Raw genomic sequence first — 26,543 nt, forward strand, 5'->3', positions numbered from 1 at the left:
TTGTATGGAAGCCAATTTGACAATAAATTATATAAAAATAAATAAATAAAAGTAATAGTAGCAAGGTTAAAAAAAAAAAAGCTGGAGGTCATGAGCTCCTCAGCAGATCTTGGCAAAATGTCTTTTCCATACTTCACGTACCTCACCAGTGTTGGGAGTGACCTTTTCACGTGATTTTCTCTGCTCTTTTCTGTCCATTGGCTTAGGTCATGAAGCCAGCCCAATCCATAGTCTCTTGTCTTCAGGGACAGTGTAGAGTCAAGAAATGGAATATAAATTTGACCTCCTAATTGCCATTTGACAATAATAATAATAAAACCTGCAAAAGACAAATTGATGCAATAAGCTGGGCAGCCTTGAAGATTCTGTCTTCTCATTGCCTTTTCTTTGTCTTTATACTCAAAGGGCTGATTCATTTATTGGAAACTCCATTTGAAGGAAAGATACAGAGATATTTCCCATGTGGATCTTATTTTGTGTAAAGATTTAAACACATAAAACACAATGATAAAATTACGGTGTGAGGTCTTCCATATATAAGAGTTATTAAATTTGAAATAACTATGTGTACAAGGAGCTATTACGGAAGTAACCTTCTTTGTCAAGTGTAACAAAAAATTATATAAGCATAAAAACGTTAAATAAGAAAGTGCTGTTTCACAGACTGATTCTAATCAGCATCAACAGCCTATTAATGTTCAAGAACTCTGAAATCTTTAATGAGGTTCTTACTGTAGAATTTCAGTCATATGCAAATGAATCATTGAAATTCCTCATTATCAGAAAAACAATGGTTCTTTAGTGAGTTTTTACATCCCCAGAGTGATTACAGTACCTCACTGAGGTAAGCAGAGCCAGAACAAATTTTGCAGGTTTTCTTTGTGAATTTTATTTTGTTTTAAGAATAATTTGGAAACATCTCGATTGTCACTGGGGATTGGAGAGTTACTGTTCCCCATCATTTTTGCTTTTCCTTTAACTGAATTTGCTTCCCATGCTCAGTAAACTACTTGCCCCAGATATTTAAAAGTCAAATATTCTCATTTCTACGCAGGTCTGATTACAACAACTTCAAGGAAATTGGATCGAGAACAGCAGGCAGAACATTTTCTGGAGGTAAGTGCGTAGAGGGAACTGGCATTCATTAAAACTGACTTTCACTAAACTTCTTTAACCTTCAACATAAACTAGAACTTTAATACATTTGAACAGTGGATTCCAAAATGAAGAGGTCTCTGTTGGGCTGATTGGTTTTGAATGTGGAGATTTGGGGTGCATCCCTCTGAACGCACTCGTGAGTGCCAAGCAGGGGTGGCAGACTGGCCTTCTCCTAACTCTGAAAACAAGCAGATGCACCAACATCTCTGCCTTGACTTCAGCCCTTTTGTCAGCCACCATAAAGGAAAGTTCAGGAGCAAAGCCCCATGAGCCTCCGGGGCCTCGAATGTGAGGAGAGAAAGAGCAAAAGTGCTGTGATCAGAGTGAAGTACATCATTTGTGAAGACCCGAGTTGCTTTGCTCCTCGTTTCTTTTCTGGGGAGAGGGTTGAGGAGGGGAAGTCTGCTAGTTGATTCACTGCCCGAGACTACTGTTTCTGAAACCATAAAATGTACTCCTATAATTCATTAAGACAGAAACAGCAGCAATATAAACTGTAAGAGCGTTATTTCTGGAGGAAAAAAAAAACGCCATAAGGCAAGAGATGAGAAAATAGATATGAAAGCGCTTCATGGAACATTCTTTCTATACGATTCGAGTATTTTTATTGGGAAGCTTGAAGTCTGGGTAGTGTGTGGCACTGTGATTTAGGTGTGACGGTCTGGTACAGAATGGATGACAATGCTTGGAAGTTAGGGGTTTGTTAAGGTTTTAGCACAAATCTGTGCTTCTAAAATGATCTGTTAGTCCCTAAGAATCATTTACTGGAGTCCACAGATCCTACACACACACACACACACACACACACACACACACTCACACCTTTCTCTCCTGTTGTTTTCCTTTAAATCGGTTAACCAGCAATGATTTATTCAACAAGTACTGGACTAAGAATCGGTGCCTGTGGATGCTGGAACTGCCTTGCCATGATCATGATTAGCTTGAATGGATAAAAACTGTTTAATTGCGCTGGACCTCAGTTTCCCCTACTGTGAAGTGTGACAATTACTGTTCCGTATACCTCAAAGGATCGCTAGTGAGATCAGTCCTTATGTTTTATGCCAAAGTACTTTTATCTTAAAGCATTACACATAATAAAGGATTATTATGATGATCATCAGCACTGTGATAATCCTTTTAAAACATTGCCATCATCTCATAAAGATGAAAGACTCCGGGCTGCCAAAAAATAATTATTATAATTCTTTTTTCAAAATCATACCGCTGGGCTGCGGTTCGTTTCTGGTCCAGAATTAGAGAACATTTGCCAAAATAATAACACCTTATGTTGTATTTATGCGCTCCTTTTCTTTGCAACAGAGTCCAGGACTCCTGGGGAGGTTGTGTTCTCAGATAGTTGAACCCATTACCTCCCAGCAGGGAAAAGGAGGGAGTTTCATTAGCTGGGGCCTCTGCCCGAGGTCACTTGCTGCCTTGTCCCTGGAAAGGTGGTGTCTTCAGGAAGATGTGGTGCAGAGTGTGACAGGAGGGAAAAGTGCTCTCCAGGCATCTGAATTTACTTCCCAGAAGAATCCTTAACAGTTGTGCATCCTTTACAGACCTGCGTAAATACTGACCAAACATTTCCGTTCTTTAGATTAACACAGATGGATCTGGAACATCATTTCTCAGTACCTGGTATTAATCATCCTAGGGAGGCAGTGCAGCATAGCAGTTGGCAACCTCTTAGGGTCGTTGGGGAAAATAAGCGTATAACATCCCATCTGGTATCTGCGCTAAGAAGGTGCTCAGTAAAGTGGAGCTGTGACCATTGTGGTTTTAGTTATTGTCGTATGTTGTCACGACACCTAAACCTCCTGAACATTCTGTTTCATCTCTACACTCCAGGATAGTAGCTCCAAGGCAGCTGACGTGCAGAAAGGAACCCCAGACCATAGCTACTTGATTTGGCCCAGGTCTCAGGGTCTGCCCTATGTGCTAGGGATACAGAGTAAACAGGAAGGGACAGGGGGCACATAATAAATGAATAAAGGCTATAACTCCAAATACAAGCTTTCTGAGGCCACTCAAGGAAGGTCCCATGGTAGTGCCTGAAAGTGGGAGTGGGAGGCAACATCCTATAGACTGGTTAGGAGAGCCTCTTGAGTAGGTGACATTTAGTGACAGGAAGCCAAGATTCTGTTCAAGGCCAGTATGAACACCTAGGCCGGTGTGATCAAGAGTTTAAAGATGGAGGTGGGTAAAGGTGATAGGAAATGGAAGTTGCAGAAAGCAAACAGGGCTGTAGGAAGGATTATGCATCTTTTCCTGAGCACAGTGGAAACACATTAGCTGGGAGTAATAAGATATGCTTGCCTGCATAGCTACTCAGCTGAACAGAGATGGTCTGGGGCAGGGCACAAGTAGCAGGGAGGTTCTGGGGGTGCTTCTGGAGGGATCCACATGAAAGATGATGATGTGTTTGGATGAGGGTTATTAAAAAATAACTAGAGAAGACGGAAACAAACGTAGAAACAAACTTTGACACCTCTCAAAGCAGACTGTGTCCACTCAGGTAACTGCAAAATGGGGTGGAAGGCAGGAAGCTTTTACAAAGTGAAGGATAAAGAACAAGGAAGAGAAAACTTAAAAATAACTGACTAGCAGGGGCCACATGGCCAACCTTGTTTGGGATAAGAAAGAACAAAGAAGTAAGGAGAGAGCCCAGCATTGGCTTGGCTTTTGGGGATCGAGTGGCTGGATATACTTGGATTCTGGTCAAGCAAAGCGTTTACAGGGGCACACAAGTTATCTAAATTTCAGTTTGCTGATGTGGCACCTCGAACAACAGTGGTTCCATCTTGGGCCCAGAAATTTATTTCAACCAGGGTGAAGGCAGTGGCTCAAAGCAGCAAACTGGCTTGTCTGAAGTTTCAGGGTGGAGATTTGAAAACTGTAGGTCAGCTGAACCATTTCAACTTGCCCTCAAGCACCCACCATTGCTCTGCCCATCACCCAGGATCCTCATCATTTGTGCCTTTTCTTTTAGTCACCCCTCCCACTGAGGTTTTCAAACACTAGGTAATCTGTCTTCCTCTCTCTCCGTCTCTCTCTCTCTCTCTCTCTCTCTCTCTTTCTCTCTATTTCTCTCTCTCTCTCATGCACACTCTCCTGCTCTCACTTTCTAAATTGTACAATTCTTGGTCACAGTATTTTTTATATTACTTTGCTGTGATGGTTTCAGTGACATTCATTTCTTTTTTCTGAATGGATCATGGAAAAGATATTGCTTTAACTCAGTCCTCCAAAAACTGAGTAAAATAACATCATTCAGAGTGCAGAATAGAGTTCTCTGCTGTACACAGATTTTTGTAACTGCTGATCCATTGTGTGAGTTGTAAGTGCTGGGTGTGGGTAATTAACCTCCTGGAGAGCCTTTAATTGCCAAGATAACCCTATGCTCCTCTTAAACTCATATTAACCTTCTGGCTCTATTTCATATCTCTCCTTCCCAATAAAATAAAATTGACTCTTCCTGAAAAGGACCCATTTAGAGGCCGACCTGGCAGGTACACTTCTGAATAGGTAACCAGGAGGACATTAGTGATTTGTTTCTAGTTTGCATTCCCCATGATAGAAGGGACTTTAATTGGATACTGCTGGTACTCTGCCTGTACATTGATTTAAGATTTTAGCTTGTCCATCTATAGGCTGTCAGGGTTTTTTGAGTCTGTAAGCATTCATCTTACATCTCTGACTATAAGAGGACAGTTGCCATGATCAGAATCCAAGGGATTTGCTAAAGAAACAAGACCAGCAAAGAACGGTAGAAAGATTCACAAGTGCAACTTCCTCTTCTTTGGTGAATTCTCCACATTAGATCTTGCCTAATTTCAGGTCTGTTATGTGTAAACATTGGAGTGATCTTCTCTCCTGACCATAAAATATGGAATTTTTACCCCACTTGTTCAAAGGAATATACATTCCTTCATAGCCTTTTATGATTGTAACAGAGGTAGAAGGCTAATTCCAGCAAATAGGTGCAGAAAGTTGATAATGGATGCATAAACTAAACGGTGAATTAATGTTTTAGCTTAGTGGTTACGACTTTAGCCCTGATTACCTCATTATTAGAGAAGGCAGCTGCAAAAAGGAATAAATGCACTAATTTCTCTTACATTATAATCATTTATATATATGACCTACTAGATTTAAGCCCTTTGTGGGCGTGACACTTGATTTACCAAGATGGTGAATAGATGTAGTGTGGGAGAGCAGAGATGTTAAATTCAGGCAGGCCTGAGATTATAGTTTGGGACTGCTCACAAGGCTTAGACACCTTCACCTCACGAGCAAAGTGGGGATAATAGTCCCTAACACAGGTGTGTGTTAGTCCCTAACTCTTCTTGGTATGAAGAGTTAATAAATGTCGGGTGGAAAGGCTCAGGATGCTGTCAGATAGCAATTGGTCCGTAATTGTCAGTCCCAAGTACCTTACTTACTTCTCTCTGTATTCAGAGTATCTGGTCTAGCACCTGGGAAACAGGGAGCACTCAATAAATGCCCTATGAATGAATGATGATTACTCTAAGAGGCCTTTGTTTCACCCTACATGAGGTGATGGACAGCAGTTTAGCACACGATGACGTCCATGGGCTTGGAGACAGAAACAATGGAACACGCTGTGTCTTCCCGTCTGCCTTACCAAGTTAACTTTGATCCCCCGTTTCCTTATCTGTAAAGCGGGGGTCAATGATCCCTACTTCGTCCGATGAACTACACAGAGGGCCTGGCACGCATAGACACTGCTGAACCATTGTCTGTCCCTCCCTCTTTCCCATCCCCTCCCTTCTCGCCTAGTCCTCAACAAACACCTTGTCAATTCCCTTTCTTTTTCAGTCCTGGCCCCAGTATTTTGAATAGCTTCTCACAGTTCAATTATTCTTAAAAGATATATCCACTTAAATAATCCTATAGTCCCGGCTTAATTATGTGTGAATCTTTATCTTGCTTGCTAAAAGAGTATTATTTTCCTCCCTTTTGATCTTAAAATGCTTCTCTGTTCAGGGCTGGATGGTTCTGATAAAAGTCTTCCAAAGAGAACAGAGAGTGTATTTTATTTGCAAATCAAAAAAGATGACAAGGCCCAGTCAGCAGTATAAAGACACAGGATGGGAAATTATGTTGTGTGTGTGCATATAACTTGAAGTAGCCCAGAGAAGGTGGTGAGATTTTAGAGTGCAGTCGGTATTAATAACAAAACACATTACAGACTGATACACTAGATCTATAGGAACGTAAATTATTTAGTACCTGTCCCTGTAGCATACTCATCCGTTGTCCTCTGTGAGGTACACCTCACGTGACCATTTTTTTCTTCCTGTTTGAAATTCTCATCCCTTTTTGTGGCTGTATCTTCTGAGAAAAAAAAATCATGTTTTTTGCTAAGTTTTTGTAACATTTCCTCTTGCCTTAGGATGCAGATTGATTTTTTTGTCGGTGACTACGCATCCTTACAGGTTTCTTCCTTTGCAAGCTTCTGCTCTGGAGATGATGGCCATTTCTGGTGGTGAAGGATTGCAGGCCTGTTTCAACGCATTAAGCAGTCCGCAGTTGGGTAATTTACCTATGAGAGAAATGGAAGTTTCTCTCAGTAGGTCCTTCTTTCTGCTTCCTTCATGAAACTTTGCAGGAAGTACCGGGCGGTCCTTCAAAAGAGGTGGTGTGTCCAACCACGGACACAGCACCTGTAGCACACACTGGCCTCAGAGGGAGGGTTGGTTTCTTCTCGTAGCCACTTCGAAAAGTAATGAAAAGTCACTGGTTTCCTCCTGTCTGGCAAGCTTTATCCCATGCTTGTTCGGGGCCCGGCACTGGGCTGGGCACAGCTTCTGTTACTGGACCTCGCATGTTTTGCCCCCTGAGCATTTTTTCTTCACCTTTCACACCGAGGTCACTAGAGTCTAACCTGCTGATTATTCGTGAGCTGTTGGCTTGGAATTAAGGGGCTGTTTTCCATTCGTATCATCCAGACACTTCTCCCGCATTCTACAGATGCAGAAACTGAGACAAAGGACGAGAGATCCGGGATCAATCACTTCATGGTGGCGTCCAGAACATTTCTTCCTCGCTTTGTAGAACAGTGTGGCCCTAAAAATCCATCAGCACATTGAAACGTGGCGAATCAAATCATCTTTTCCCACTCTTGTTTTATTTTTTAGAGTTTATCTGTTTATCTTGAGAGAGACAGCGATGGTGTGAGTGGGGGAGGGGCAGAGAGGGGAGTGGGGTGGGAGGGGAGAGAGAGAGAGAGAGAGAGAGAGAGAGAGAGAGGGAGAGAGAGAGAGAGAGAGAGAGAGAGAGAGAGAATCCAAGCAGGCTCCGTGCTGCCAGCGCAGAGCCCGATGTGAGGCTCGAACCCATGAACTGTGAGACCATGACCTGAGTTGAAACCAAGAGCCGGTCGCTCAACTGACTGTGCCACCCAGGCATCCCTCCCACTCTTGTTTCACACCAGATTTACCCAGGTGTCGGGTCAGCCCACCCTCAGGCATCAGCATTTTATGAGCATGAGAAGAGAAGGTTTTCTCTTCTGCTCTTCAGGTATCCATTGGCTCCTCCCTCAGCTGCTCCTCCGTGCCTGCGGAGCTCTGGACAGGGGCTGTCCCTGCGGGGCACTGCCCCAAGCCCCAGGACAAAGTCCGCCTGAGAGGATGCTGTGCCCGCACTGTGCGAACCAGCTTGGACTCCAGCAGAAAAAGAGACCGAGGGTTACAGGCTGAATTGCCTATGTTGAAAGTCATACATTGAAGTCCCAAACCCTGCCACCTCAGAATGTGACTGTATTTGGAGTCTTTAAACAGGAAATTAGTTTAAAATGAGGTCATTAGGGGAGGATCCAGTATGACTGGTGTCCTCATCAGAAGAGGAAATTTGGACACGGGCACATTCAGAGGGGAAATCATGTGAAGACGCAGGGAGAAGACAGCCATCTACAAGCTGAGGAGAGAGGCCTCATAAGAGACCAGCCCTGTCAGCACCTTGACCTCAGATCTCTAGCTTCCAGAGAAAATAAATTTCTGTTGTGTAAGCCGTTCAGCCTGTTGTCATTTGTTACAGCTGCCTGAACACCCTACTACAGCAGGCAGACTCCAGTTACTGGCCCACTCCTGCCCCTTTCTCCTCATACTGCCCCCTCACAAGCCTACTTGATTTACCGAGGCACTGGGGCAACTACAAACCCAGTATAGGAAGAAAAAACCTCCACCTAACTGTGGTTATCTCCACGTTCCACACTCCGTAACTACGATCACAAAGCAGCCCCAAGTGAAAATTCCTCACAGAAAGCTCCCTCACGGCATACATTGGTTTCTACCTGCTTCCCTGCCCTCAGGTACCTAGCTTTCTGAGTGCCTGCTTACTCCACCGTCTGCAGTGAGGGTTTCTGGCCCATCTTTCCCAGAAATCCTGTCTCTTAGCTCAGGAACAGACGTGCCCCTTTCGATTTTGCTAAACCACCGTCGTTCTTATGTTTCAAATAATGCCCCAAGAGGGTGTAAGCAGGCTAGTCAGGGGTGGCCTTTGGCACTGCAACTCCAGTTAAATAAGGAGTACTGGTGGCGGCAGTGATGCTGATGGGTGGTAGTGTGCTGGGGGTAGTGGTCCTGGGGCGGGTGGCGATGGTGACGTGATGGCAGTCAAGGCAATGGTGATGGTGGTGGTGCGTGTGCGCATGTACTTGGTGCGGGAACACGTGCAGTTGAGGTGGGAGCGAGGGTTGCCATTCCAATTCCTGCGGGACAGTCCAGGTCGGTACCAGCCCTGAAGAACGATCTTACGTGAGATCTTCCCGGAAGTGTGAATTGCATCTATATCAATGTGTTTTCCCAGCTGACCAAAGAGTACATATTGAATGAGACACACACACATTTTTCAAAGCAAATATCAGTGCTCAGAGGTGGTTTGCTCAAAATGGAAATTGCGGGCTAGCCCCACGACTGGTAACTGAGAGGCACAGCATGTATACGGGTGGGGGTGGAGAGGGGAAATGTGGCAGGTCTCGCCTGCCCCTTCTGAAGAGGCTCAGCCGGTGACAAAACAGAAGCAGGCAAGTCCGGTTTCATCAGAAATTCTGATTTTTCCCAAAACAAAACAAAGAAAGACCCCCAAATCAGATTTATATGTCAAATCTCCCTATGCTAAAGTTGACACCTCCATTTTATTTAACACCGTGTAAGGCAATGAGCTCCTGTTTTACAACATTTGATATAAGGGAGGATTTCTTTTCTTACTGCCTCATAATTTGTAATCCTCTCACAATAGAGTAAATAATTCACATATATTGTAGAATGCAGTTTGTGTCTTATCCTCTCTTTGCTCCACATTTTTTTTTTCACAATGTGCCCTTTTGAAGCCATAGAAATACAAGAAATGAGCCCAGGGCTCTGTCTGAAGAGACCCTGTTGAGGTTGGGAATGACAGCATGTGAGGACTTGGTTAGGATCTCGGTGGAGGGCCACCTTCCCACCCTGTCTTCATCCGAACCGGGGAAGGGAAGCATTGCTTTGGCTCCTTGGATTACACAGAGTCGCGAGGGCATCATGCCGGCTTTGTCCGCCGCTGGCAGTTTTTTCCTTCTTAGCTTCGTTTGTCTGTGTCCCTGGTTAGCCTCCAAGTTAATAATCTGCAGTCACTTTTGTACGCTAGGAGACTCGTCTGGAATGAGTCCTTCATTCTATAAATAGCCACCTCTAATTTATCTGGTTTTGAAAGCTTGGATTTGTTTTGTTTCTCCTCAAATCTGAACACTAATTGGTCGATCAACAGTAAATGAAACCTGTTCCCCTGGACCTGGGAAGGTCTGTCCATCCAGTGGTCCTGCCTGGAAATGGAAATGAGCCTGCTTTTTGCTCCCAGCTCGCTGGTGGTGCTGGCGGGCAGATAACTGCTCCAGGCGGGTCACAGCTTGTTGTGCTGGGCCCACAGGCCACCGGGAGCTGGGGCTCTGCTTTTGTTTTCCCTTGTGAATGGTTTCTGAGTGTGATGCTATGCTGCTGCTTCCTTCCTGGGCAAGCACTGATTGGGTCCTGGCAGGGGAGGGGGCAGGAGGGGGGGCAGGGGAGGGGTAGGTGAGGGAAGAGGGGTGGCGGAGAACCTCTAGCCCTGCAGATCTGGTGTCACACAGATCCTTATCCCTTCCTCGCACGGCTCTGAACAATCATGATGACTCCCCACATGAATCACACATCCCAGAAGCCCGGGCTGACTTCTCCCCCTAGTGCAGTGATGATAAATTGACCCTCTGCCCTGTACTTCCAAAGCTCCTTTTCGCTCTTTTTCCCTTGTGTTGCTTTCCTAGTTTGTTTTGTGCAGCACACTCTCTGAGCTACAGAATGATCTGTCCAGTCTGATTTCATTTGGGCCCTTCAGAAATCATCCAAGCTTGTGCCTAACGCCAGATGTGTATGACCCAGTTGGGCACGTTAAGTCTGTCTGCGGGAAAATAAAAATATAATGGCGGCAGGTTCAGAACATGAGATTCCAACTCAAGTGCCTCTATTAATAAAACGGAAAAACTACTTTGGCTTGCTGCAGACAGCTTTGTTCAAGTGAGCTGTGGTTTCAGGACCTTCCAAATGACTTGCTTCTGTGACAAACCAGGGGCTACCAATCTCATCTATTGTGTGGCAACATTGTTTTAGCAAAATGCGGAGAGGGCTGTCAGCAGGATGCAGATCACCGTAAGGAAGATAAGTCAGGACAGTCCTGGATGTCAGAACCAAGGAAAATAGGTCGATGTGTTAGGGCAAATACCATCAGTTCCTTTGAAAGTGAGAAAACCTATAATAAATTCGGTTATTTCATCTTCAGGGATGTAGCACTGTATGTATTTTACAATTATTCAACCTGACTTAGAAATAAAACATCTCTTATAAAACAATGCCCTTTGTACTACAAATGTGGATAGAGACAGTTAAAGCATAGGATTTGAAGACAGACCTCACCACTCACTCACCTTTCTTTATCTAGCCTCAGTTTCCTCACCCGTAAAATTGGGAGGACGGTGATGATGATGATGCTAATAATAATAATAATAATAAAACAGGGGCACCTGGGTGACTCAGTTGGTTAAGCATCCAGTTCTTGATTTTGGCTCAGTTCGTGATCTCATGGTTCATGAAATCAAGACCTACGTACGTCTCTGTGTTGACAGTGCAGGGCCTACTTGGGATTGTCTCTCTACCTCTCTCTCTGCCCCTCCCCCGAGTCATGCACTCACTCGCTCTCGCTCTCTCTCTCCCTCAAAAATAAATAAACTTAAAAATTTTTAAAATTTTTTTAACATTTTTATTTATTTTTGAGAGACAGAGAGAGACAGAGCACGAGCAGGGGAGGGCCAGAGAGAGGAAGACACAGAACCCAAAGCAGGCTCCAGGCTCCGAGCTGTCAACACAGAGCCCGATGCGGGGCTCAGATCCACAAATCGTGAGATCATGAGATCATGACCTGAGCCGAAGTCGGACGTCCAACCGACTGAGCCACCCAGGCACCCCTAAACTTAAAATCTTTAAAAATAATAAACAACAACTTCCTAGGATTTTGTGAGGATTGGCATGTTGCATGTATACTGCACTTGTTAAGTGTTTAACGTACAGTAGCTCTTATGATTAGAAACTTAAAATTTTTCCTGGTGATTCCTGAAACAGTCTTCTTGTGGCAGAATCCCGAACACATGCTACACTATGTGAGGCCTTGTATCTTGAATTTGTCTCATGGTTGTTGAATATACTTAAGGTTCTTTAATGAGACGGCCTCTGTAAATGTACCTAGCATAGTTCCTGGTGCATGGTATGCACGTAAAAGAGTATTAACTCCTTCCTTCCTTTTCTGAAGAGGAGCCCAAAGTTTCGGAGCCTTCTGTGTGCCAGTATCCGTTTAACTGGATCAGGACCAAGTAAGTTGGAACAGCTCATTCTCCTAAGATAGGCTGTATGAGCAGTCAACCGTGGGTCTGGCCCAGCTGTGAAGAAGGTCACTGGGCCTCTCATCTCCAGGAAGGAGAGTCTCGCTGGCTTTCTGAGTCAGAATCTGAGAGGAAATGAAGGCACCCAAGCTGAGAGCTCTAGCGTTCCTGGAATCCAGGGACTCCATAAAGTAGTTATTCTTGAGATTATCTTGGGACAGATAGCTAATTTCTCTGGTTAGCTCTCTCTAGGCCCACCCGGTCTTCCCACTAACTCCCATGCTTTCTGTGGAATTATAATCCTTTTAAGGCTTTAAATTGTGTTTAGTTGTTAAGAGGGTAAGTGTGTGTTTAATGTTGAAACACACACTGAGATTTTTTTTCTGCTTTATTCAGATGTCAACACGTCAGCTGTGAGGAAATCGTAAACCGGTCAAGAGTAGTCAGGAGAATACCCGGTGACAGATACCGTAATTCCAGATTTATTGCCCTTAGGCATTTCAAGCTGTGTCCCTTCTGCAGGCCGTCCTCATCTCTCTTAGCAGGCTGCAGGATGAGCTCCCCAGAGATTCCGCATCATCTACCTGCCTGGCCCTACCTTTGACGAAGGTCCATGGTAGGCTGGAGGGCCAGAGCTGCGGAGAATGCTCTTTGTAGTCCCATCACCTAGAACAATACCCGGGACATCACAGGCACTCTGTGTCTGCATGGTGGTTGAACCTTCAGTTTCGGGCTATAGGTACCCCCCAACCCGGATAATCCACGCCTGCCAGGTTACAGTGATCGGTACTGCCCAGAATGTTCCTTGGTGAGAGGTTTGCAGGCCTCCTGTGGAGCCAGCTGACATGCGGAAAGGGGAAGGGCCTCACCCCAGGGCCACTTGCCAACCCTGGTGTGCTTGGAGCCTAAAAGCAGTTCCTAAATCACATTTACCTCCCTGAAATCTATCATCCTCAGTAGGTCATAAATATATAATTCAGAAGGAAGATCATAGATTTTTCATAAGGCACCCTGTTATAATTCCTGGCATGCCACTGGACACTTTTAAAGACGCTGATAAATCTTAAAATTGGACGTGGGGCTAAGCTCCGTGTTAATGTATACTTTGCTGTGATGTGATTGAGATACACCCTACTTCTAGGATACTACTTTCCAATAAAATTTTAAAAGTTCAATATTTTAAAAAATGTATGAGTTCTCATTAATAGCCCTCTTAAGAAGCTTTATGAAGACATTCTGAAGTAGGCAGCGAGGACCCACGGAGCAAGGGCCTTCTGACCAATCGAGCCCTGTGTTCTGAAAAAGCAGAATGTCCTCTTTCTCCACATAGACAGGGTCATAATTTGTTCTTGTCCTGTTTTTCAATTGAATGTGGTGAGAAAAACTTTTGGTGTCCCTTAGCTTACGAAATAAATGACTGTGTTTTTCTCTCCTCGGTGTGGGGAACAGCCTCTTTGCCAATTGAGAATAAGTTCGGGGAAGTTTCACCTTTACATATTCCATCATTACCATCCGAAGGCCTTAGATCTGTCATTAGGTGCAAGAGAGGTCAGAAGGTCTACAGGTAAATTTAGGGCAACATGACAGCCTTTTCAGCAGAGGGACAGGGCTGCAGCAGATGCTCTTGTGGAATGTGGGAATTAGAGATGCGCTCATTTGGTTTCAGCTAGAGAAGATGATGGGGTTTTTATGTAGCGTTTTTACAACAGGAGATGTTCTGTCTCTATCAGCAGTAGCCAGGACATGCTTGTGCCACGTTGGGATGAAGAATTACAAATCTCTCTGTGCGAGGCCGTGACAGACCCATGATGTGTGCTTTGATACATGCACAAAACCATTTACCCATCTTCAAAAATGATGCTTCCAGGAGCAACTTATTTGAAAGTTCCTGTCATATCACAAGGACATCAGTATGTAAGGAAGAATGAACTCAGTGTCCAATGGTTTAAAGCACGTGTATGTACAGCTCAGCGAAAGGAAAAAAATTAGGGTCTCTTTTAAAACTCTTCTTTCAGAAGTTACATAGGGCCTGCAATAGAATTATTAAAATATAGGTATTTCTAATTATACATTGATTAGAAACATGTAACTATGATGTGCTAGAAGCATGTAATACATAATACATGTTCACTGTAAACCACAGAGGCAGGGAGAGAGGAAGAGAGAGATACAAGCCAGAAGAAAATTTTAATGCTCATAATTTCCCCATGCAGTGATGATCACTTTTTACATTTTGGGGTGTGAACTTTTAGAACATGTTTTGCATTTATGGATATATAAGACAATACTGCAGAAAATTTGTCAAAAAGATTGAAATAATATTACACATATTATTTGTAACCTTGCTTTTGCATTTTCCAATTTATTATGGGCATTTTTCTTTTATTTATTTTGAGAAAGAGAGAGCAGGGGAGGGGCAGAGAAAGGGAGAGAGAGAGAGAGAGAGAGAGAGAGAGAGAGCCTGATGTGGGGCTTCAACTCATGAACCATGAGATCATGACCTGAGCCAAAATACAGAGTCACATGCTTAACTAACTGAGCCACTCAGGTGCACCTCTTGTGGGCATTTTTCTATATTCCATGTGTTATTATTAATTTCTTTTGTGCTTGTGTGAGATCACATTAAACAGCAGTCTGTGGTTGCTTTCTAGTGACCTTAAGGAAACGGACCACCCATCACTTTTTCTGGAAGACTGCATAGGTACAGCCCAGCCCCTAGCTCCCCTATTCATACTTCTGTAAGTTGATTTGGTGCCCGCTTACAGACAGGCATTTGCTTACCTCCCTCTGCTTATAGACTAGCTAAAAGAAAAACCCTGTACGTGATCTAATATCATTTAACAGATGTTTTCATACACTTGACCAGACTACATACAAATATGAGCAAAAGTCCTTCCCGTGGCTAGAGTTGTGATATTCTACCTCATAGCATTCACTTATGGAAGGAAAAATTATACAATGTAAGACAATTTTTACAAAAATATCTCTGAAACACTTGAAGAAAGACTACTGCCTATTAACCCATGCCGTTTAGAAAATTATATCAGAAACCTGATCACAAAACCTAAATATGGAACCTTAGACATCTGAACACCTTACCCATACATGCGATCTGCTTTCCTCTCTTCCACTCTAGATGCATATTCTACCTTACAATACTTTCTCACTGAAAGCAAAATGGTACCCTGTAAGCAACTTTCCACAAAAGTGCAGTAAATCCCACAGAAGCATGAAATTTCAGCATTAAACAGTACCTTGGAAAACATCTAATACACGATGGACTATTTACATCCCAAACTAAAGATCTGGGCAAACATTTGCCAAACGGCGGCAGGCAAGCAGCATTCACATTTGGCATAGCTGTCTGCATTCTCTGCTGGTGACAAGTTGTGCCGTAAAAAGAGGGAAAATATCCCAAACAAACTGTAGCCGAGGCTTGACATGTCTCCGAGAGGGCACATATGCCTTCCCACGTGGAAAAGCAAACTCCCATCAGATGTGCACGCAGACCCAGTAGCAAGAAGGGCCGCCTGCTTACACATACCACATCACTTCCAACTTGGAGCTGTTCAGTAAAAGGGACTCTGGAAAGGCTCTGGTGCGCATGCCAAGAGTAAGCCATCTCTGTACTTAGAGACACTCCACGTTCAGATACCCCCAAAACGTGGTTGCTGGTAAGAAAGGGCAGGAAAAATAATATGCTTCAATGAAATATCCCATTCCTAGGGTAAGTATGTAAATAAATATGTAACTAATGAATATGCATCTGTTGTGAGACCGTGGATTATAGGGTCCTTAATGACTATTTTTGTTTTCCCCCTGACACTTAGGTTATACTTATTAGACTCACAGTAAGTACTGGCTGGATTGTATTGGAAAAAAATGTTCTTGCCCCTCCTCTTTGTTGTGGTTACACAGAGGAAGGAGAAAATGAATCTCAACTCAGTTACAGTGAGTTCTTATTCAGGAGGAGCTTTAGTGGTTATATAAGGCCTGTGTCTGGCCATTTCCAGCAGTCTAATATGTAACATTAGACATCTGACAAGTGGCAAGTCTAGTCCAAAACCTGTAGGAGGATGGACCATATATGAGGCTGCCCGCCGGGAAGACAAATGTATCTTGCTCCTCTGTCTATACAGTTCAACTTCATTATGTCATTCACGCTAGTGTCACTTGGCCCCAGAAGGACAGAGGACATTGGACTCTGGTTGCTTCATTAATGATATTATCTGGAGATGCCTACATTTCCAAAGGCCAGACATAGCATACGAGGTTGACATCAGCACTCTGACCCGTTTGCATGTGACACTGAATGCTGCTTATTTCACACAGGTGTGCAGGAGTAGGGTCTAAGAGCAGATAAGGAAGGCAAGCCAGTGAAAAGTGCAGCTGTGGGCAGGATAAATAGGCCCAGAGATGGACTCCTAGGATCAGGAATAAAAGGTGAATCTTTGAGAAGGGTGCTGCCCTTGACTGCCACAACGGAGGTTTGAAGCAAGAGTTCAAAACCACAAAGAATTTAAGCAGAGGAAAAGCATTGTTCCCACTGCTTTTCTGTTCTCTCCTTGATTGTCATACATTTCAATGGCATCCAGATGTTCCATTATTTTAGCTACCAACTTGGGAAATTACGTTGTAGTTACTTTCAAAGTTGTCAGAACACTAAACTCAACAATGACAGTTTATAACCCATTTTCTCTAAAGTGCTTAATTTTTTTTTCTTATAACCCTGATGGGCTGGCATTTAAATAAAGAAAGTCAGGATTCTGAAATTCAATTAGTTTCTGTATATGCAAAGTTATTCTTTGAGCTCATCCACATGTATATTGGTTCTTGCACGCACATATTGGGTATATCGTACTTTGACTCTTCCTCCATTTGGGTCTAGATTCGATAAAGATAGGAAATTTGCTTCATGCTTTAACTTCGGCTAGTTACACTCTTTAATTTTAGACTAAACTATTTAAATTCTTTTGGTATTCAAATGTATGCATTTTTTTTTCAGAAAACTGAAGGCTAGTTAAAAAGCGGTATTATTAATTTTGAAAATGCATATTCCCCATTTGAATAAAAAACATACTAGTATGTATATCATATTTTACAACTGATTTATTTAAGATTTCTCAGAAAACTCCATGTGTAATTTCCAGTTGCAAAAGGACGAAGTTCTTCAGTTTAGTGCCTGCAGCATTCTTATGGTAATTTTGAAATTGGGAGACTTGGCCACATTCATAAATGGTAACTGTAGAAAATCGGCCACTTTCAAATCAAACAAAAGTATAGAGGACCTTGCGGATACTTTTGAAAAGAGGAGACTATTTCTAACAAGTCTAGTTACACTGTCTATTCCTGAAGCAGATGAATGAGAGAGTTCTTATAAGAGTATTGCTGTTGCTTTTTTGTATAGACCGCTTGTATTATCCGTCTGCACCGTACTTAGCACCCTGTTGAACTCAATAAATATGCAGTGGTGATAATATTATTGCTCAGAATTCATTTAGCACTTTCACGTCTTTTAAGTGTCACAATGTTCTGCCTACTAGGTGTAGGGAATTTTAATTTAATGCTCATTCTGAGGCTCAAAGCTTGGAAGTGTAATGACCCATGTGACATAATCCTCCGTTCCGGCAGGACAGTTTTGGAGCAAAGCCATTGGGTTGTCCAAGGATTCATTACAAAGCAGAGAAATCTTACTTCCCACACTACAGTTCAGGGGCTCAGTGTACTGGCTTTCCCAATCTCTACCTTCCAAGCCATGCACATTGTAATTCTTCAACAGACACACACAAAAAAGAGAAATCGAGAAAATTTACATATAACTTTGACATTAAATAGCTCTGACCTGGGGCGCCTGGGTGGCTCAGTTGGTTGAACGTCTGACTTCAGCTCATGATCTTGTGGTCTGTGAGTTCGAGCCCCACGTCAGGCTCTGTACTGACAGCTTAGAGCCTGGAGCCTGTTTCAGATTCTGTGTCTCCCTCTTTCTCTCTCCTCCCCTGCTTATGCTCTGTCTCTCTCTTCTCAAAAATAAATAAACATTAAAAAAAAATTTTTTTAATAGCTCTGACCAGCTTCAATCAAGCTGTGCCCATGGTAGAGGTTGAAATCAAAATCAAATGGAACTAGAATGAGTTTGTTTGTTTTTTATGTGTATTTGTTTATTTTGCAAGAGTATACACATATAGGAGCAGGGGAGGGGCAGAGAGAGAGGGAGAGAGAATCCTAAGCAGGCTCTGCACTGTCAGCACAGAGCCCAACACAGGGCTCAATTCCACAAACCATGAGCCAAAATCAAGAGTCAGACACTTAACCGACTGAACCACCCAGGAGCCCCTGGAATGAGTTTTTTTTTTTTAATTTTTTAATGTTTATTTATTTTTCAGAGAGAGAGAGAGCATGAGTAGGAGAGGGGCATAGAGAGAGGGAGACATAGAATCCAAAGCAGGCTCCAGGCTCCAAGCTGTCAGCACAGAGCCCAAAGTGGGGCTCAAACTCACAGACCGCAAGATCATGACCTGAGCCAAAGTCGGACGCTCAACTGACTGCACCACCCAGGCACCCCATGAAATAAGTTTATTTTTTATCAGGACAACCAAGTTTGCCTAATTCAACTGTTCTGAGACTTTTGACAATCTGACAGTTTTCACCTATTTTTTTCAATTAAATTGCATTTCCTTTTGGCATAATACAAACTATCCACAAATAGTTTTGGTACCAATAATGTCCTTGATACCTGACACAGTACTTGGTATCTAATAGGCATCCTGGAACTCTTTAGTTGAATGAATGAATGAATGAATCAATCAATCAATCAATCAATCATCCATACGGGGAAATTCCCAACTGTTCTAGAAACCCTGGTCTTGGTTATTTTATTGCTTCTTTGAAAAGAGAAAACTGTCAGGGTTTCCTGACAAAATCCTTAACTTTTCCTTGTATCTCACTTGAGGCTCATAGGACAACTAGCCTACTTTTTAGAAATCTAATTTAGCAATAAATATAATAAAATTCTCTGAGAATATCTAAGTTGATAATAAATCTATGTATATTATCATTGGTGAAAATACGCAAACATTTTGTGTGAGATTTGTTTAACAGCCCACGGTCAATGCAATAAATAAATAACTATGGACACATATGTGTGCCTATGTACACACACATGTGAGTACTTACAACACATAAAACATAGTAATGACACTCAAGGTTACCCAAAAGCAGTTGGGGACACCAGAATAGCACAGTGAAGCAGTAATTAACTGTAGGGCAATACATAATGAAATTACATGCCTAATTGTGAGAGACAACCTGTATGTCCAATGAGAGTTAAGGGTGGGCTGTATCAGGGAGGACTTATCTGGAAAGATGAGAGACTTGACCTGGGCTTTGGATAAGAGGAGGACCAATGTAAAAGAAGAGAACACGCATGATTCAAGTGCAGACCTAGAGAGAGATTCACATGGCACCCTTGGCCGACTGTGATAGAGCACCCTAACTGCCAAGGGAAGTAAGATCTGGAGAGGAGTGGGGGGCCGGGGGAGACTGAGGTTATAGTTTGGGCTAGAAACATGAAGTGCAGAGAAATGAAAGGTTTTTCAGCAGAGTGTCGACATGATGTAAATCTCCTATACAGAGATCATTTATCTGGTGAAAGAGGTCTTTGGAATAACAAAGAGACTAGGATCAGACCAGCCAACTGGGAGGCAGATCCAGATGTAAGGGAACTTCAGGTACCGGTGTATACAGGTGATACTATCCAGTCACAGGAGGGGGTATCTGTAAGATAAGAGACATGGGAACATGGGCAAAGCTTGGGGACTTCCATGGGGATGGAAGACTTAAGGGAGGAACAAGGGTAGTTATTTTCCACAGATGTCAAAAGCTGGTATTTAGTTGTGGGCCTGTAGAGATACCGTAAGTGTGGTTGGCTTCATCTGGTTTCTTCTCCCTTTAAGTAAAGTGACGTGCCATCACGCCAGCCGCTACTTGCTTATTTAGCTGCTTCTCATTCACCATCAGAATATGACCTCAGGGTTGATCTACTCTTGTGCAAAAAAGAAGACTTTCGTAAGCATTATAATTGTCTTCTTTTTTATTGCAAGTTTACACGATTTTAGCTTTACTCGTTTCTGTAAGATTCTTGACTCTGCCTGTTGTGACCACTCTGGCAACTGCAGTGTTTCTAGCACAGATGAGTTTGACTTAGGGTCCATGTGTTATAATTTTCTTCTTCACTGCATGTGTACTTGGGACTTGACCCTGAGGTGGAGACAATTCACTCACCACAGCCACTCTGTCTGATGAACCCATCATCCCAACTGAATCGCAGTCCTGTAGAGATGGAATCTAAAGAGAGATTCATTGAGGGGAGGGAAGGGAGGGAAGTTTCCCTTTTATAACTCTAGGAGTGGTCTAACAGAGAAGAGAAGCCAGTGGTACATTTGCATAGCTGGAAGAAGCCCTTTGTTCTCAATTGGAAAGAGCCTGGGTGTAAGTTCAGGCTGGCCAGGGTCTGAACCAAGATTCCTGCCATCTATTTGCTGAATGACCTGGAACAAATTCATATTCTATGACAGTTTCTGTATCCTCGGCTGTAAAGTAAGGGATAATAGCAGCCACCTCATCGGCTTGTTGTAAGTGCTATGTAAAAAGCATATGTAGACAGAATAGCAGAATGCCTTGCATATAGGAATACATCAACTATTATTAGTTTCCTTCTTCTTTAAGGCAAAATCCCTGCCTGTTTCATTGTCCCTCACACCTAGCACAGTCCTAGCATAGTCAATAAGCATTTTTGTTCAGCGGATGCAAAAGCAGAAGGGCATTTTGAGAACTACACAGAGCAGCAACATCCGTAGTCAAATACACCTATTTGCCTTCCAATGAGGAAACCCGATGCCACACTTCAGCTAACATGCATCCCTATAATTGTGGGCGTACGCATCGCGCTTCTAAAGGTGAGCCGTCTTATCCCATCTCACAAGTCTGTCAGGACGTTCATGATGACTCACCCTCCTACAGATCTGGGGGCTAATTATGTTATTAGAATGTCAGAATTATCTGCAATGGCTCTGTCACCCACCTAACAAGAGAACTAAGTTGATACTGCTGTGTTCAAAACGACTATAAAAAATGTGAGTGATGTATGAGATGATGTATGAACATATATGGAAGATTTTTTTCAAAATGTTTTATGACAGACTTTTTTTTTTCTTTTATCCCTGTGCTTCAGCTATTGCATTGTTCTTCACTTAAAATTGGGTTCAGTTCACTTCTACAATAATTCCTTCAGTGCCAAGGATAGATGGGTTCTGTGCTCTGTGTGATAGGGACAGAAGGTGGATAGGACTTGGCCCATTGGGACTGCTGGCTCTCACTTCTTATACGGTAGAGGAGCCCTTTCTCAGGACACAGTTGGCAATCATAATATTCATCCAAAGATTTTTTACTTACATTATAATGAAGGGGGTAAACTAGGCAGTGCAAAAATGGATTCAGCCTGATAGTCATGGTGGATTGTAAAAATGGCCACAAATGTTGGCAGTCCCTCTTCATCAAGAGGTGGAGACTTTGCTTGGTGACTTTTGCCGGGACCAAAAGCATCCAGCAGAAGTGATGTGAAGTTTCTGAGCCTAGTCCCAAGAGACTTTGCTTCTGTTCTTACTGTGTTTGTGTATGTTGAGACTGTGCCCTATTTTCATGATGTGATCACTCCTCGATGCAAGATGGACCTTCCATCCAAACTTTGGTTTGAATGCCAACTCGTGATGCCACGCACGCACCAAGATAGTATGAAAGGGTTTACTACTCGAGTAATGCGCTTTCTGGAGACAGAAGGTTGAACTGCCAAGCTGGTTCAAAAATGGCTTGAGAAAGTGGGGAAAGGAGACTGGTTCAGGGTTATATGGTGGTTGGGCCTGGGGTGAGGTCTTCTGCCCTGGCTAGACAAACAGGATTTGAACTTCTTACATGCACCAAAGGTAGGAGTACCTGAGCTTTCTCATTAGCTTGCCTAGAGGGGAAGACAGTGTGGTGGAGCCTGCAAGCTGTCAGCAGTCAAACTGAAAAATGCAATCAAGTTCTTTATTACTCTTTATTGCAGGTGAATTCATAGCCCTTCTCACCTGAAGTTATCTTGTTTTATCTTATTTTTATTTATTTGAAGAGAGAGACCAAGCACATGCAAGCAGGGAGAGGCAGATAGAAAGAGAGAGAGTGAGAGAAAGAGAGAATCCCAAGCAGGCTCCCAACTGTGGAGCCCTATGCGGGGCTCAAACTCACAAGCTGTGCAATCATGACATGATCCGAAATCAAGAGTCGGATGCTTAATTAACCGACTGAGCCACCCAGGAGCCCCTGAAATTATCTTTTCTTTCTAATTTATTTTTATTATTCATATGTGTACCCTCTACAGAGTATAAACTGAGTAATGGCTGGAACCAAGTCTATATTGTTCTCCACTGAATCTTACAGCCTCTGGATTAGTGCTGGATAACATAGTAGATGCTCATTAAATACTTGTGTCTGAATGAACTTCTATAAGTGAACATTACTTTCTCTGTATCCAGTCTTGATGCCCAGGGGCTTATTAAAGAACAGTTGCATGGCAGGTGATTCTAATATTCTTAAGTTTGAATGTCCTGCTCTGCATCTCTTGTAAGCTGATACCCCAAACAAATGGTTGAGAAATACTAGCCTTGGGTTCTTCTGTATGCTTTGAGCTATATCCTTACATGGAATCAGATTGCCAGAACACCATATACCTGGACCCGGTTGCTCCAGCTTCCCATGGAACTATGTGTACAGCATTATGTTTTTTGGTTTTTATTGTTGTTGTATTACACAGCCATGTCCACCTGTCACTGGATATTTTGTAAAAGTGCCCTCCAAGTTATTTACCATCTCCTAGAAAAGACCCTTGCAGCAGAATCTCACAGATTAGAGTTGGGGCTAAGGGGCTTCTCCTCTATTCCATGAGGAAGTTGGCCTTCTATTATAATGTTTATTTTATTTTTGAGAGAGAGCAAGCATGAGCAGAGGAGGGACAGAGAGAGGAAGACAGAGGATCCAAAGCAGGCTCTGTGCTGTGAATGCAGAGCCCGATGCAGGGCTCCAACTCACAAACCGTGAGATCATGACCTGAGTCTAAATCAAGAGTTGGCTGCTTAACTGACTGGGCCACACAGGCCCATCTAATGGCCATCCAATATAAAACTCATTGCTATGCTAAGTGGTAATAGCTTCCCTTAACCTAGATGTATGCCTTCATATTATCATCCCTACCACACTCACACCCCCAGCTCTTGTCATTGTACTTTTCTTTCATTATATACACATTATATACATATATACATATATATATATATATATATATATATACACACACATATACGTATACATATGCATATATACACATATATATATGTTTGTGTGTGTGTGTGTGCATATATATATATATATATATATATATATATATATAATAAATAGATGCTTTCTCCAGAGACATATTGGAAAAAAGTCCAAGGAAGACTTTCCTTTCCTTTGCCCTTCCCCTGTTTAAGGGAAAGCTGGTGCCTGGGGAAAAGCTGAGAACAATGCTGTTAGGTGACTCCATCAGAGAAAGAAGTGTTATTCACCCTTATGTCTCCCGTAGCAAGTTTTCAAGTGGTCAATAAATATTTGTTACATTACTCTCCCTTGAGGTTTTTTCCATACCATAGGGCCTTAATTAATGTCATTTAGGGCCAGAATGTATAGAATTTATGGATCTAGAATTTAAAATACATCCATGTTCCAGAGATATTTCAGCGCTATCTTTTGAGAACAATAGAGGTTGATTTTCTTTTTTGAGTGTTTTTCATTTATTTTTGAGAGAGAGAAAGAGAGAGAGAGAGAGAGAGAGAGAGACAGCGAGCATGAGTGGGGGAGGGGCAGAGAGAGAGGAGGACAGAGGAGCCTAAGCAGACTTTGTACTGACAGCAGAGAGCCTGATGTGGGGCTTGAACTCAACAAACCGCGAGATCATGACTTGAGCCAAAGTCAGACGCTCAGCCGACTGAGCCACCCAGTTACCCCCCCCACTTTGTTTTTAATGTTTTTTTTTTAAAGAGAAGTTAATTTTCATCTGTATCCTCTCACTACTTAACATAGTGCCTGACTTTTAGGTCCCTAAAAACTTCTGGAGTCATTATCTGCTGACCTTCAGGAGTACTTTAATATCTCTGAAACTATGGGATTGGTTCTCTTCTTGGTGGTACATGGAAAATGACATAAGAACTCACTGCGAATGTAGTTGTTTTAACCTATGATTTAAAATGTGTTAAAATGGAGCACCTCGGTGGCTCAGTCAGTTAAGCATCCAACTTCAACTCAGGTCATGATCTCACGGTTTGTGGGTTCGAGCCCTACTTCAAGATCTGTGCTGACAGCTCAGAGCCTGGAGCCTGCTTCGGATTTTGTGTCTCCCTCTTTCTCTGCCCCTCCCCTGCTTGCACTGTGTGTGTCCCTCTCTCTCTCTCTCATAAATAAATAAACCTTAAAAAAAAAAACTTTAAATGTGTTAAAATGCAATCCAGTTGACCTTTTCTTTAGGAAACAGGTGGGTACCCATACAGTGAGCTATTGAGAGAGCTTCCATAAAATGAATCTATTGGCCTGATTTTTCATTCCATATAGTGGGAGCTATGTTTTCTTTTGAGATGTTGGGACTGTGAAGCATTTATGAAGAAGGACTTGCATTTTGGCAGGGGTGCAGCCTGGTGTGGGGGGGAGCAGAAGTGTTCCCCGACACCTTGAGAATCCGCAGCACATCCCCTGCTCTGCTCCTGTGTCCCGTTTTCTTCATCCCCATTTCTAGAGTCCACACGCCAGCTTCTGGACCTTAACTCCTCTCTACCTTAACAGCAACTTGAAGCGTCTTGATAGCCATCTAAATTTGCTTAACTTTGTTTTGTAGTCAGTAGAAATGAATTATTATTAAACTATACTGGGGCTTCAAATTTGAAATCTGCTAAATAAGCTCTTTTTTGAGAGACAGAAGGAGAGCGTGTCTGGATGCGCAGGGGGAAGGGCAGAGGGAGAGAGGAGTCTTGAGCAGGCTCCACGCTCAGAGCAGAGCCCTGCCGGAGGCTCTTTCGTACGACCCTGAGATCATGGCCTGCGCTGAAATCAAGAGTCATATGCTCAACTCACTGAGACATCCAGGTGCCCCAAAACAAGTTTTCTAAGGCAAATACTGCTTAATCTCAGCATTTGTTATCCTCTTAGGATTTCTGGGTGAGAGTCCAGGATTCTCAATGCCATGGGATTGCTTAGTAACAAGACAGCATGTGTGTTGCAACATGGGCTAATTGGGCTAATGCAGGAAATATGTTATTATCAATGAAATAGGATGTTCAAGTATCTTACCAGGTACTGATGACAGAAAAATAGGAAGCAAAAAGCGAAGTCTTTTTGTGGGGGATGAAAATATTCAAAATTAGATTTTGGTGATTGCACAACTCTGTAAATATACTAAAAACCATTTAATTGCACCGTTGAAACAAAGGAACTCAATGGCATACAAATTCTATCTCGATTTCTATCTGATTTTTTTAAAAAACTGTATTCTGCTAAAGGAATAAAATAATGCTTTAATTTATATTTACTTATAAAGTCATCAGTGATCCCAATAAACCTTCAGTTGAAACAACTAGTAATTGTATCATTAGAGGTATAAACATCAACCGCCTAAGGAACTTGCTTAAAGTTGTGGCTTGTCTTTGGCTGTGGCCGCATCTCATGACATACAAATACTTCACCCTTGATGTTCATGCCAAAGGCAGGTGTTTACCGAGAGCCATTGTGATAGGAGCCCCTCCTAGTATAAAATGTAAAGCACAATTGCATCAGTTGACCTATTTCCCTGTAACAAAACTTAGTGGCTTAAAACAAGAACCAACTTATTTGGCTCACAATGTTTTGCTTTTTGTTTTGTATTTTTTTTTTCTTTTTCCAATGCTCACCAACTGGGCCACCCAAGGACCCCCTGGCAGTTTTATTTTTAAGATTAACAATGGGAAACAAAAAGCACCCCTATCAAATGTCCTCAGATATTGAAAAATTAAGTTTTTATTAATTAAAAGCAAAATCCCCATATTTCCCAAACAGCATCTATTTTACACACCCCATTCATTATCCAAACTTGACATAAAACATTAAGAAATAGAAAACAAAAACAATGCTTAGAATAGCCCATATTTCTCAGGGCGCCTGGGTGGCTCAGAGAGTTAAGCATCAGACTCTTTTAATTTTTTTTTTTTATTGTTTATTTATTTTTGAGAGAGAGACAGAGCACGAGTAGCAGAGGGGCAGAGAGAGAGCAGGAGACACAGAATCTGAAGCAGGCTCCAGGCTCGGAGCTGTCAGCACAGAGCCCTCTGAGGGGCTCCAACTCGGAAACAGCAAGACAGTGACCTAGGCCGAAGTCGGACACTTAACCAACTGA

General features: G+C 42.7%; 1 protein-coding gene across 5 annotated transcripts in view; it reads left to right on the top strand.

Moving 5' to 3' along the window:
• FAT3 (FAT atypical cadherin 3) overlaps positions 1–26,543 on the top strand; it is a 667,149-nt gene that overhangs the window by 477,379 nt on the left and 163,227 nt on the right. For all 5 annotated transcript variants that reach the window (XM_019450067.2, XM_019450069.2, XM_019450068.2 and 2 more), the window contains exon 4: positions 1,055–1,116. In XM_019450067.2, coding sequence (XP_019305612.2) covers positions 1,055–1,116 — 62 coding nt within the window. The remainder of the gene's footprint in view (positions 1–1,054; positions 1,117–26,543) is intronic.

Source organism: Panthera pardus, unplaced genomic scaffold (genome assembly GCF_024362965.1).
Source record: "Panthera pardus isolate Hobbes unplaced genomic scaffold, ASM2436296v1 HiC_scaffold_12, whole genome shotgun sequence".
NCBI lineage: Eukaryota > Metazoa > Chordata > Mammalia > Carnivora > Felidae > Panthera > Panthera pardus.